A 12,942-nucleotide genomic window follows, 5' to 3' on the forward strand; every position below is an offset into this window, starting at 1 on the left:
GCTGCTGGGGACTGAGGGCCGGGGTTTGATTGTTGTGTTCATAGGAGGTTGTGGCCAAGTACTGCACCAGGGTGGCCAATCCTGCTCTGGTGAGGGAGTGCGTTACCGGTTCTGGTCACCGGGATCAGGCCACACTCCAGGCCTGTTTGTGCAATTTTATCAACACGCGGATTTTTTTTTTTTAATCCGGTGGAAAATTGCCGGCACCGGGATTCGAACCACGGACCTCTTGCACGCGAGGCGGGTGTTCTACCTCTACGCCACCGCTGCCATTGCTTAATTAGCCAAGCGCGGGTAAATATAGCGGGGAGTGGGCGGTAGGGGCGATGACGTGAGAGATCTCGCCTATCGCGGATATACACGTGCCATGACAGTGAAGGAGCACTGGCGTCCTCCTCCCGGCGCCGCCGTCTGCGACTCCTTCTGAAAGCATTCGTCTACACCGCGCTCATTTTGGTGATTACTGAGGGCCACAGCTGAGCGAGCCGGTTTCTGGGCAGCCGAGGCTGTCGTGATAAGAACGGCGGAATCGTAAAGCAATTAGCAGCTGCAGATTCCCGAGCTCGACCTCTGACTCTCCGCTGGCTAATCGCAACGGTCGCGCCGTCTTCTTGCAAAGTGGCAGTCGGAACGGGTAAGCCGAAACCCTCGTTATTCAGGCAGTGCGTCTCGCAGTGCCGCCGCTGCACGTGAACTAAAGAGATATGTCGGTGACGAAATTGCAAGTGCAGTCGCTGGTTCTGAATAATTACGCCAAGAGTCCTAGCTTAATGCGTATCGGGTGATGGTTATGTCGAGTTTGCCTATTTTATTAAAGTAGCTACTTAAACTTCCGCGTATTTTGGAAATCGACGCTGTCATTTTTTCGTATTACTCTGTACGAACAGGTTTTGTATACTGCCAGTAATACATTACTTGTTAGAAAAAGTACCACTACCTGCCCTTCGACGCTGTGTGATATATCTGCGGCAAGGACTGCCAGACTATGAAGAGACAAGCGGGTAAGAGAGAGAGGAGGTTTATTCTTACGCGATTGTTAGTTTGATTTGTCGCTGTCGAAGCACAGCCGAGTCACCGGCCGTGGGGCTGAACCCGGTTGTCTAACCCGTTAACTTTCTTTATTGGCTCACATTCTGCAGTGGCCATACAGTCGGGCGTAGTTCTTGCATTGGAGCAGTCCAGGGGCGCTATAACGTAAAACTATTCTAAACTTTTCTATTCCAATTCTGCAATAAGCCCTCCGCGATTGGTGAAAAAAATTTTAGACCACCCCCACTTCACCTACCTGTCATGCGACGTCACAAAACCGCAACAACTCACCGCGTCAAAGTGGTGTGTGCGCGTTAAAAATTCATTAATATGCCGAACAAAGCTGAATTTTCTTCTGAATAGCTGCAGGCTGCTCCGTTCCGAAAGGAATAAAAGATGGCTGCCGATGATCGCTCAGGCACTGGCTACTCGTACCTGCCGGAGAGCATGGGTTTATTTGCGTGTAATAAAACTTCTTGCGCGGCCGTGTAGCGTTTTCGAGCACTTTCGGCACGTTTACGACCTCGTTCTGCCAACTATTTTTTGCTGAGGATCGGTTTTAGCGTCATTCTTAAGGGTTCGTTGCATGCCGCCGCGATTGTCGACGAGCCACGGTAAGCTATATAGGTAAGAGAAAGCGGACCAATCACAGACGCTGGCACCACCCTCTTTATCCGGTTATCGATTTTCAGTGCAGTGGTTCGGCCCCATCGAATTCCTCTCCACTTGAGCGTGCTCCTCGCCTATAGTGAACCAATTAGATAAGACAAGCAGCTCAGTGTAGGCAATATTATTCGTTTTTAAAGCAAACAAAAGTGACCTCCTATGAACGAGAAGAGCGTTTGATTGGTCTCTTGAGACAACCCTGCGGGTGACCGCCCGATGCTTGCGTCTGCGGTTACGCAAATTTGACGTCAGGAGGTTGGAATAAAAACATATTGGAACAGTCTTACATTATAGGGCCCCAGCTCTTCCAGGTGTAAGGACGGGAGGGTAAAATTTTTTAAGCAGTTAAAAATGTGCGGAGCATTTCTAGTAAGCGTACTGTGTGCCGATCGAGGCAACCGCCCCCTATTTGACGCACCGGTTTGCCCGGTATGTGCTCAATGTGGTGTGCGATAGCATCGTTAGCTAACGTAAGTGTTTGTGCCTGACGGATTAGTAGCGTCTTCGCTAGTGTGTGTATATGATAGCAAAGAATTTTTCTTGAGTTGATTTAGATTCGGCGCAACGGAGACAGCCTTATTTTGAAAGAAAAGAACCTGCCAGACCAGCCGTTACTAGAACCCTGTACCTGCTCCTGGCTACGACTCATTGATTCACCACGTCTGCAGCTGCTTTACAGTTTCTGCCCCCTAGTACTCTTTATAAACACCGCAGGTAAGTTTAATTGCGTGGGCATGATAACAATATTAATAAATCGAAGGAAATGAGCAGCACACACGTACACTCGTCAGAGATATCCCACAAGGTTTCCAACCCGGCACGTTTCAAGCCTTTCCGGCGTTCTTTTTTTTTTTTTTCTTGTCATGGAAAATTAGCAGAGACAGACATAAACTGATTGTCTTTATCTTTATTACAAAATGGCAACACACCTGAGGAAACAGTCTTAATACTCTCAATTCCGATTACTATGAAACGTGTGTACTTGCTAATCATAGGTGTTTTGACGTTATCATGTGCACTTGTCATTGCAGTTTGGCAATGCGGGTGATATTTGCAGATACAAATGCAGTTCCGTGTCACTTTTGCAATGTTTCACGATACGAGTACAAAGAACAACTCTTTGCGTTGACTCTCTTTGTTAGAGACGCAGCAGGCAAAGATATAACTCTTGCAACTTGCTCGTAGAATAGCTTAAAGGGTCCCTCACCAGGTCACTTAGCAAATCTCGGTTATAGGCTGGAAATTGTTACGTGTCCTCTAAGGAGCCTTCTACGCAAGGCTTTTTTCAAACTGGCTCATTAATAAAAAAAAATTTAATTATGGGGTTTTACTTGCCAAATTTATTTCCTGATTATGAGGCACGCTGTAGTGGAGGACTCCGGAAATTTCGACCACCTGGGGTTCCTTAACGTGCACCTAAACTAAGTACCACGGCTGTTGTCGCATTGTGCCCCCATCGAAATGCGGCCGCCGTGGCCGGGATTCTATCCCGCGACCTTGTGCTCAGCAGCCTAACACCATAGCAACTGAGCAATCACGGCGGTTGGCTCATTAATAGCAGAGATCGAAATATTTCAGTGCCGCAAACCCACAATTTCTGGAGGCGAGCGTCCCCGCCAACATATACCCTCTCTCCACTTACCCCGTCTAGCATCCGCAACCGAAATTTCTTCCCAGCGTTCTCCCATGCCGGAGCTGGAGGATCGCGTGACGCATGCGTTACAGACTCCGTCTTCTCTCTCTCTCTCTCTCTCTCTCTCTCTCTCTCTCTTTCTTCCTTCTTTTCTTTTCTTCTTGTTTTTTTCCTTGCGCGCGTGCGGCGCACTTTTGGTGACGGTCTCACGCGCGAGCTGTTGTGCTTGGCTCGTTTCGCGCAGCGCTCCGATTTTACGCGCTGTGCCCGAGAACACCTGAGTAGCGATATAAGTCGGCGCTACACAAACACTGAGGCAAACGAAAGCGGATCACAGAACATGATCGCGCGCTGGAACACGGTAGAAAATGGCATAGTTTTGCTCTCCGCGCGAGCGACTGCACGACTTGGGAACAAGCAGACGAAACAGAAGTATACCTCTCTTGCTACGGAACGAAGTAGAACAAAGACGCGCAGACATTCGCTTCGTAGGTTTTATTATTTCTCCAAACTTTGATTCGTCTATTGAAGCAACAGATCAACCAAACAAGTGCTGTTGCCTTAATTATCAAGGTCACGTGTCACTGTGAGTGAAGTCACAGCATGGTGAACTACGCAGGCCCACTTGCGCGAATGACGTCGAATCTCCGGCAGGTAGCGCGGCGTCCGCGAGAAGGGCGCAGGGCGTTTGGTTTGAATGTCCGCTGTTCTCGCGCGCGTAGCGGTGTAATACTTTGCATGCACGGTGGTCAGCGTGCATTGCATGCACTGCGCTTGTCAGTTCGAAATGGCCAGACCTGGTGGAGGGCCTTTTAAGGGTAATCACGCATTCTATGTCAGAAATAACTGCACGCAGCTTTGAACTGTTCAGTTTCTTTATCTTCATAGGCGCCTTCGTGCTGACACACGTTGCTCTTCTTTGTTTTTATTTTTTTTTTTTACGATGCTTTATTAGCGGACGCTTTATGCCCCCTTCTCTTCTAGGAAGTGGTTCGCTGTCCTTCGCACCTCAAGCGACCGACCGGACAACTACGTACGGAGCTAGCCGCATGCCTTGCGGCTCGGGGGAAAAAGGGAACATTATGTTTCCAACCATCAATCGAAGCCTGCTGCCCATCAAAGCACACTACTTCCTCTACGTTGCAGGTGAGTAAACCGCATGGTGTAAGCTGGTACAATGGCTGGCCTACAAGTGTTTATAGTCGTGATAATAAGAATGTACGTTTCTTGTTATTTTATTTTTATGGGACACTATCTTTGGCTGCTAATAACAGTTTCTCGAATAAGTGAAGTCTGAATGTTATTCTTTCTATCCCTCGGAACTAAAAAGTACCAGAACGACCATCATCTCAATGAGCTGCTAACGACAAATACTGGAAATTAAACGCTTGGCAGGCAGAGGGTAGTAAGAATATATACGATATACGTGTATATTTATTTTTATTCGATCGAGGATGGCTACTTTGCCGCGTAGAGGATAAAACATTGTATCACGTAAATGGGTTAAACGCCGCCTCATTCAATCCTGCAGGAACATTAGTAGGGTTCTGTAGTACCTGTGGTGGCATTAACAGTGCCCTTCGGGAAGCACTGTTCCCGCTGATATACATGATGGACTTTCTTGGGTAGTTCCTGCCTTTTCGCACTGTCAGTATAGTTTAAATACACTTACGCTTGCGAGTTCCAGGAGCGTTTGTCGGGAAGCAGAACGCCGGGGTATATGAGACGACTCAAACGACCCCCAATGGCTTGGAAACATTAATTTCCACTGATGTGCCTCCGGTTGCTCCCTCTGACCCAACATCGCTGGCTGTAATACTCCACATAGCTAAGTTAATTATGATGCAAAAAACTGGGTGCAAGGCTCCGTTGCGGCTTGGTAAGTGTAGCTTTCCTTTGTATATAAAGATGGCGGCTCACCTTGTCGTGTTGCACCATTTGGCAACTGTCTGACGTCTCGCGTTCAGTAGCAACTGCTTATTCTCGAAATGTCAAAGTGACTTTAATGCTCAGCTTGAACTGTTAGGTACTAGAGCTGTGGCTTCCTCTCGATTACAGTCGCAGCAAGGGAGCGCAATCCCAGTATGTAATTCATGATGTGTAATTTCGTAGTCTTTCAGTTCTACTGCTCTTAAATTGACTGAGAACTTCCATACATTTCGCAATTCTTTTCATTATCGTTAGAACGATGCTGCTACTTTGAAGAAAGCTTACTTTTGCCAGAAAATTATTTGAAATTTATGTTAAGCAAGGTATGGCGAAGGTCATTTTTAAACTTGTATGTCTCGAACACTTCGTAGTAGGAGTAGAAGGGTATAATCACCGAGGGTGTCATGTCTGTTCTTGCATTCGCTATGCAGCTCAAGCCTGCGTTCTTCCGTACCTGGCTGCGGTCGGTCGAAGCAATGGGATACCCGAGTCGAACATCGCCTACATATTCGCCCTCATTCCCATCGGCGCCATATTCGTGAAGGTCATCGGTGGCTACGTCGCGGACAAAACGCAGAACGTCACGGCCATACTTCTCGTTCTCGTCGTGTCTCTGTTGGCATCTAACGGCATGGTGTTCTTCAGCAAAAGCGTGCGGGACCCCCCGCTTCCTCCGCTGACTCGTCTCAACTGCCCGCTGACAAACTTGACTCTTGAAAACCCTTTCGTCAACTGCACAGAACTCGCGTCTCCTTGCAACCTCGCCTCTTGTTCTCACAAATCATCGACGGAGACGGACGTCGTCTTTGACGGTAACGTCTCAGCGGCGAGCGCGGACAACATGTGCTCGCTGCTGCGGCCGAACGACACGACCTTACTTCGTGCCTTCCCCGTCGAGGTGTGCCGGTTGAGCTGCCTGTGTTACGAGGCGGAAGGCAACGCGGTCAACTACGGCGTCTACGTCGTGTTCGTCGCGATCTCGTTCATGACCGGTGCCAGCGTGTTCGTGCTCACGGACGCTGCCGTCTGCGAAAAGCTCGGTGCCAGGGCGAACACCTTCGGCAAGCAGAGGATTTGGGGAACCATAAGCTGGGGCATCCTGAGCCCCATAGCGGGAATCGCTATAGACGCGGCAAACGCAGCCACCAGCGGCCGCGCCGGGTACACCCCGGGCTTCTACATTTTCGCCGTGCTTCTCTCGATGGACATGGTTGTGCTGCACTTCACGCCGCGCCTGAGAATGGGCACCCAGTCGTTGAGTTTCTTCAAGGACATCAGGACCGTCTTCGGCGGTTGTGAGGTTATGGTCTTCACCTTCTGGACGTGCTTCACCGGCGTGTTCTTCGGCGTGCAGGCCTCCTACAATGCCTGGTTCCTGGAGGACATCGGCGCGCCCAAGCTGGTCATCGGTCTCGGTTTCTCCATCATGACACTGCTGGCCGAACTACCTATCCTGTTCGTGGCTGACAAAATTATGATTCGAATCGGCTGCTTCTCGTCGTACTGCTTGTCTTTCGCCTCGTCTGCCGTAAAGCTGATCGCTTACTCCTTCCTGAACAACCCCTGGTACGCCCTCATCATCGACGTCATCGGCGGTGCGGCGTTTCCCCTAGCGTTAGCTTCCATGACGGTCTTCGCAAGAGAAAACGCTCTCCAGGGCACGTCCGCGTCCGTGCTGTGCGCTCTCAACGCCTGCTTCGAAGGACTCGGTTAGTATCACCTATTTTCGGAATTCTCTTTCGTTCAGCTAACTGACGCCAATGCGATGAATGCGTATTAGATGGGCTTATGGACGGTATCAAGGAAGTAGTTAGAAGTGTAGGCGGTGGGACTGTAAAACCCTCCTCTATCACGGAGGCAGCGACGCAGCTTTGCCCCCTACATCCACACAAAAACTTTGGTCTCCTCACTACAACCACTGCAACGAAGTGTTCCCTTCCGCTGTGCTGTGCTGTGCTGACAACCATAAAAAAAATTGAACAGATTCAACGAGTGGGCTATCTTATGGCGTGCAATCTTTGGCGCGCATGTAGTATGTCCGCTGGTGGTCGAAACTGAGGCGCTGACACCATGAAGCGTTAATCCTTCGGCAATTTCTATGTTTAAGCTCAGCGACCATATTGATCGAATATTCTGGCTATGTATTGTGTTTTAAAGCGAAGTTTTGTTTTCCTACGTTCTTGGTGTTCGGCGCGCCTGCTGGATGCTGTATCGCTTGGTAAAGTGGGCCGATCCTGGATTAAAAGGGAACTGGGCCGGTCCCAGAGATTGCGTACTCAAAACTGGGTTGATCCTGGAGTCCAAGGCGGGGAATCGGTAGGCCGATACTGACACCAGTGTACGATATGCGTCTTCGAAAGGGTTTTAATGTGGTTTGGAACGCAGGCCGATCCTTTCAATGGTGCAGTCAAAGCCGTGGTTGAGCAGATTCTGATAATGCTTATCAGGTTACAGTCACTCAGCTGTAGCATGAGGCCTCGTACGTAGCTAATTCTTTGCCTCCTTCTTCGAGTTTGGCGAGTTTGGCGAGACTGTGTCTCACGGATTAGACGTTGCAGGCTGTCTCTCACATAGCTGCGACGTGGAGAGAGAAATCACGAAGACAAGGTGCGACGTTAGCGTGCGGGTTTTAGAAAGGAATGACTTGCGTAGTGGCACTTGTTTATTCGTTATGCTTTACAGGGTCTTTCTTTTTTTTTTTACTTTGAACACTTTAAAAAAGCCCACGAACGTTATCCGAATGACGTAACTACAGATTAATTATGTGCCTAGGCTGACATCATTTGCAAGAAAAGCAAATGCAATGAATTCACTAGTTAAACTAATTATAATAAGTAACTTTTTAATTACAAACTTTACGGCACAAGCTTACATTGGAAAGTTGAAGGAAATCGCCTTAAAAGTCTAGTTCCTTATTTCAACGTTTAAAAACGGCCGCGTAATCCGAAGTAATTGGCCTCGAATAATTTGTTGAATTTACCCGATTGCTCATGCAGCACTGCGAAGCGCGGCTCGTGGTGCAACTCTCCTTTTGACGTAGCAGGGCGGGGTAAAATGTAACCCTAAGGAACATTTGCCAACATCTCTATCAGGAGGAGCAATTAGTGAAAAAACGCAGTCGGCGGATAGCATACGCTGCTGTAAACATCTCAGCCAAATTTTGAAGTCGTGTGCCGCGCGTAGATCTAGCAAGCGGAGCGCGAAGTCACCTTTCTCTCTTTTCAACGGAGGCCTGCTCCACCACTCCTTTAAAGGCGCTATATTTCGTAACATAGCAGATTCCCATACGTGGTTGCTACTGGCCAATAGCTGACATTAATCGACCCGCCATGGTTGCTCAGTGGCTATGGTGTTGGGCTGCTGAGCACGAGGTCGCGGGATCGAATCCCGGCCACGGCGGCCGCATTTCGATGGGGGCGAAATGCGAAAACACCCGTGTGCTTAGATTTAGGTGCACGTTAAAGAACCCCAGGTGGTCAAAATTTCCGGAGTCCTCCACTACGGCGTGCCTCATAATCAGAAAGTGGTTTTGGCACGTAAAACCCCAAATATTATTATTATTATTACATTAATCGAGAAGGTTGTTGGATCAGTGCGCTCCTTCCTACTGTTACTGTGTAGACTTAGTGACGCAGTTTAATAAACAGGCTGAAGTAAGCACCAATCTGCTTTCAAATTTCAATAATAATTACGTACTTCCGGAAGAAGCCGACTATCGTCTGCTCCGGCTCGGCCGCGGCCGCCCGCGTAGGAATTAGGCTTTGGCCAGTCTGCTTATCGGTATTGTAACCGTCGGGTCTCGCTAATCTGGATAAGTTTTGAGCACTCAACTAACCTCGAACAAGGCGAAACTCAGACCACACGCGCGCTTACCAGCGCGCACTCACTCCTGGCCGCTCCTGGTGAGACACCTTGGCAGACTTCGCTTCGTTATTAGCCATTGATAGTGCTTCAAAATGTGCGAGCTGGATGTGGCTACTATCCGTTGGCCAAGCTGGTGCAGGACAAAGCCGGTCCGCACCACGTAGCACAGCCAGACAGGAGAATATGACTGTATCTAGACCTGTTGTGCACAAAGCAAACGCTGAAGTTGCATGTAGCTGCGGTGCTCTACATAGCGTAGATGCCGCCGCCGCCGCCGTGGGGTGCCGCGACGAGTCCGCTGGCTGAGCGCACTTCTGCTCGCTGGACACAACCTGCGCGTCGCGCGTCGAAGGCGCCAAAATCGGAAACGATGGCGTCTACGGGAACACCCAAAATCAAATTTGGACTGTGCGCCATAGTGACATTCAGTAGGCCGAGCACTGTGGGCACACTGCGCTCCGCCGTAGCCTTTATAATGCAAACCAATGAAGAAGGGTTGGAAGCACCGCCAACTATATGTTTGATTGCCAATAACTCCGGTTCTGCTGAAACCAGCGAATAACATTTTTTTGCGGCAAAGCATTTCTGAAGTAATCCAACTTCAAATGCATTTCTCGACTTATGTAAAAAGCGCTTCAGGGCCAAACGTCAAGCGTTACATTTCGTACTTCTCAATGCATACACTCGCATCCTTGCAGTTCTACATGCACCGCGAGACGAACAGCATACCGGTATTAAGAGCGTGATTTGAAAGTTTGAAAGTTTATTTAACATAAATGAGGTATACAATTACAAAGTACAGACCCGACAAATTGTTAAAGCTTTTAGAGGGGGCTTCGCATCCACCAATTCCCACAGTGTGTGGGATCCGCATAATATCTCATTTAGTGGCTACTTAGCAAAGTTCACAACCGCTAGCCTGTATATATGGCGTACCGAATATGTTCCTTATGTATGTCTGCGCGTATGTCGTGGACACCTGTAAAGCGTGCTTCTCAGCAGCAAGATACTTTCTGAGGAGAAGCCCTCTTTTGTGACATTCGTTTTTGAGGCGGCATAGCCAGTGCGATATAGGCATGCGTGCAACTAAACGCAAACACGTCAACGGTAAGCGCATTTCTAGATTAACAAATAATAAATCGAGGCTAATCAGTCGGAAACCATACATGGGAACTCATGAACCCAAGACTGGCGCCCAAAACATCAGATCCATACTAAACGCGCTAAGAGGATCTGGGCCCGTATTCGCAAAACGTTATTACGCTAAAAGGGTTCGTTCCAGCCAATAGTGATGTAGGACATATTATTAGCGAAGGCGATCAGCCAATGAAAAATAGCGCTTACGAACGAAAAACTTTGTGAATTCGGCCCCTGATCCCTAGCGACGCATCTCGCACTGCGTGCGCCGTATGCCGAACGATGATGAGAACCGCAGTGTCCAGTAGCAGTGCAGTGGTGTATTAAATGACGTAACACAAACTTACCACATTTCCTTAAGAAAAATTGTGGGTCTGTAACCACCAGAAAAAATAAATGTAGCCCATTGCTACAAGCACGATAATACAATTCTTGGAGAAAGTGGAAACATCGGGATCAAAACGTTGCTAAACTACCTATCCATTCCCTTCATCTCTTTATACTTACTCTTGTCCTTCTTTGTGTTCTCATTCTTGTTCTTTTGAAATAGCAGATATTCTAGTTGATGTGTTCCCTTGTGTTTTCTTGTTTCTGCGGCTATTTTATTCGAATACGTGAGCGCTGGATTTGGAATGTGGCACTCGAGAGAGACCCCAGAGACATCCTTCGCAATAACAACGGAACACTCAACAGAAACCTCATCTGACTCAATATAATTTATGAACAAGCAGTGTACTTGTACCGTTACATATATAAAGAGGGTTGCAAAAATAGAGTCTACCGAAAATAGTTCCTTAATGGCGAACCGATTTCATTTTCCCTGTTTCTATACAACTGGACAAAAATTTCGCCAGCCGTAAGTGGTCTCTATCCATGACTCTTCGTATCCTACACATATACATTTGCACGTGATTGCCGTTTCTTTGTCTTCGCGTCCCGTATTACAATTAACAGTTTACAGTCAAAATTTTTCGCCTTCTTCATGTCAGTGTCTAACGATTGGAACTCCCGCATCAACTTTTAGGTAGATCCTCAAAGTTCAATTAGGCACGTAACTTCTGCGTCCATCTACTTCAATCTTCACATAAATTTGCAAATGATTTTTTACAGCGAAACTGTCTATGGCTAGGACCTAGAAAAAGATATGTCCGGGATGTTGACAAAAACAAATCATGTGCGCTGATCCTGGTGATAGTGCAAAAAGGGTCTAAGCTCAATGGTACATACCCCTGTGGGCTCGGTGACCTATAACGCGCCCTTGGACTACCCTTGTCACACGTGGAACCCAAAGAGGTCCCAGGCACAAGGGTAAGAACAGATGTTTTTGAAAAAAATGTTCTACACAGCTTTTTCAAAAAGGATTGTTAAAAAATTCTCGGCACCAACCGCGCAAACGCGCTAGGGCCGCTGCTCGCGCGTTCGTCGTCGTCGTCTTCTTCCACAGATGACTCCATTGCCGCTCATCATTCCAGCGTAGAATTTCGCTTCTGTCATCGTGATGGGGAGGCCGCGATTACGGGGGTATGAGCCATTGCTTAAGGGGGTATGAGCCATTCATTGTCTTACGTGACGGACACATTACACAATAACAGAGGTGATACGCGAATGTGTGTGCGTACCTATATCGCCACGATGACAACAGATTAGGACAATAAATATGTTCGTACCATTGTTCAATATTCTGGGTCACCTCTGTGTCGTGTGCTTAACAGCTTCGCTGGTCATTCACAGAGTGGAATCGCTCATGATTTTTTTTTATTTCCCTTAGGTGTCGTCGCCGGTAACTTCATCGGTGGAATATGTTTCGAAAAAGTCGGAGGCAAGCTGACTTACCAGTACCTCGGCATCGCAGCGACCGTCTGCACGATCGGCTGCGGTCTCTCGGGATTTATCGTGCGGAAGCTGTATCCAAAAGACTCACTTTGGAAAGCCACCGCTGAGGAGCCAACCAGCGCCTAGTTAATGCTTTCCTAAAGCGACGAACGTATCGATAGGCATATCCATCTATAATGAGTTGAGCGATGGCGCGCTGTTACGCCGACCGTGCTCCACAGACACCTCATAACAATTTTTTTTTCAAGATATGATCGCAGCTCAAATGGACAAGATCACATAAATAACAAGACTATACATATGCGTTCGTTTGGATGTCCCGTTCATTTGCGCTGTTCTCATGCTGAAAAAAAAAATACAATATCAAATGGCCCAGGGCAATGCCCACAGAGTATAGGCACTTCCCGTGCATCAACAGCATAGTTATCGCGCGACATGAAATAGACGCCGGATGACGCGCGCCGAAAATACGTCGAAAATACGCTTCTTGTGGTTGCGCTTTGACGTAACCGACGGCAGCGCATGCAGAACCAAAGTGCGTGTGGCATGTTCAACTGCCTCCTGTTCATGCTTCTCGTTCACATCAGAATGAATGGCTGCTGGCGTTTCTATTTTTGTGTGTTTGTTTGTTTTGTTATGCACGGCAAGCACTGCAATTTTTACAGTCTCCTACTTCCAATGCTATTTGGAACGTAGGCGTGTGTATACATACAGCACCTTCGCAGAACATGTAAGAACTGTATTTAATCCGGAGTCAAGCGAATAGAGCATAGCGGGAGGTATAGCAACGAAAACTATTGTGGCATGTAATGCGTAGAATGGTATGATGAGCAAATGACATATCGTGAACA

The 12,942-nt window shown here is 48.0% G+C and overlaps 1 protein-coding gene across 3 annotated transcripts; it reads left to right on the forward strand.

Moving 5' to 3' along the window:
- The first annotated feature begins 381 nt into the window (after nt 1-381).
- On the forward strand, nt 382-12,702 carry LOC142585649 (major facilitator superfamily domain-containing protein 6-like). Of its 3 annotated transcripts, none has more exons than XM_075696571.1 (4): nt 382-634; nt 4,313-4,474; nt 5,689-6,966; nt 12,027-12,702. In XM_075696571.1, the coding sequence occupies exons 2-4, from the start codon at nt 4,378-4,380 to the stop codon at nt 12,215-12,217; spliced, it is 1,566 nt and encodes a 521-aa protein (XP_075552686.1). In that variant the 5' UTR covers nt 382-634; nt 4,313-4,377; the 3' UTR covers nt 12,218-12,702. The 3 variants fall into 3 exon arrangements, with proteins under 3 accessions (XP_075552686.1, XP_075552685.1, XP_075552687.1); XM_075696570.1 differs by lacking the exon at nt 382-634 and adding an exon at nt 641-1,001; XM_075696572.1 differs by lacking the exon at nt 382-634 and adding an exon at nt 2,213-2,409.
- Nucleotides 12,703-12,942: the final 240 nt, after the last annotated feature.

The sequence above is a fragment of the Dermacentor variabilis genome, chromosome 6, assembly GCF_050947875.1.
Source record: "Dermacentor variabilis isolate Ectoservices chromosome 6, ASM5094787v1, whole genome shotgun sequence".
Classification (NCBI taxonomy): Eukaryota; Metazoa; Arthropoda; class Arachnida; order Ixodida; family Ixodidae; genus Dermacentor; species Dermacentor variabilis.

Coding starts and splice junctions, on each gene's coding strand:
- LOC142585649 (XM_075696570.1), top strand. Junction 4,475..5,688: donor CTACTTCCTCTACGTTGCAG/GTGAGTAAACCG, acceptor TTCGCTATGCAG/CTCAAGCCTGCGTTCTTCCG. Junction 6,967..12,026: donor CGCCTGCTTCGAAGGACTCG/GTTAGTATCACC, acceptor TATTTCCCTTAG/GTGTCGTCGCCGGTAACTTC.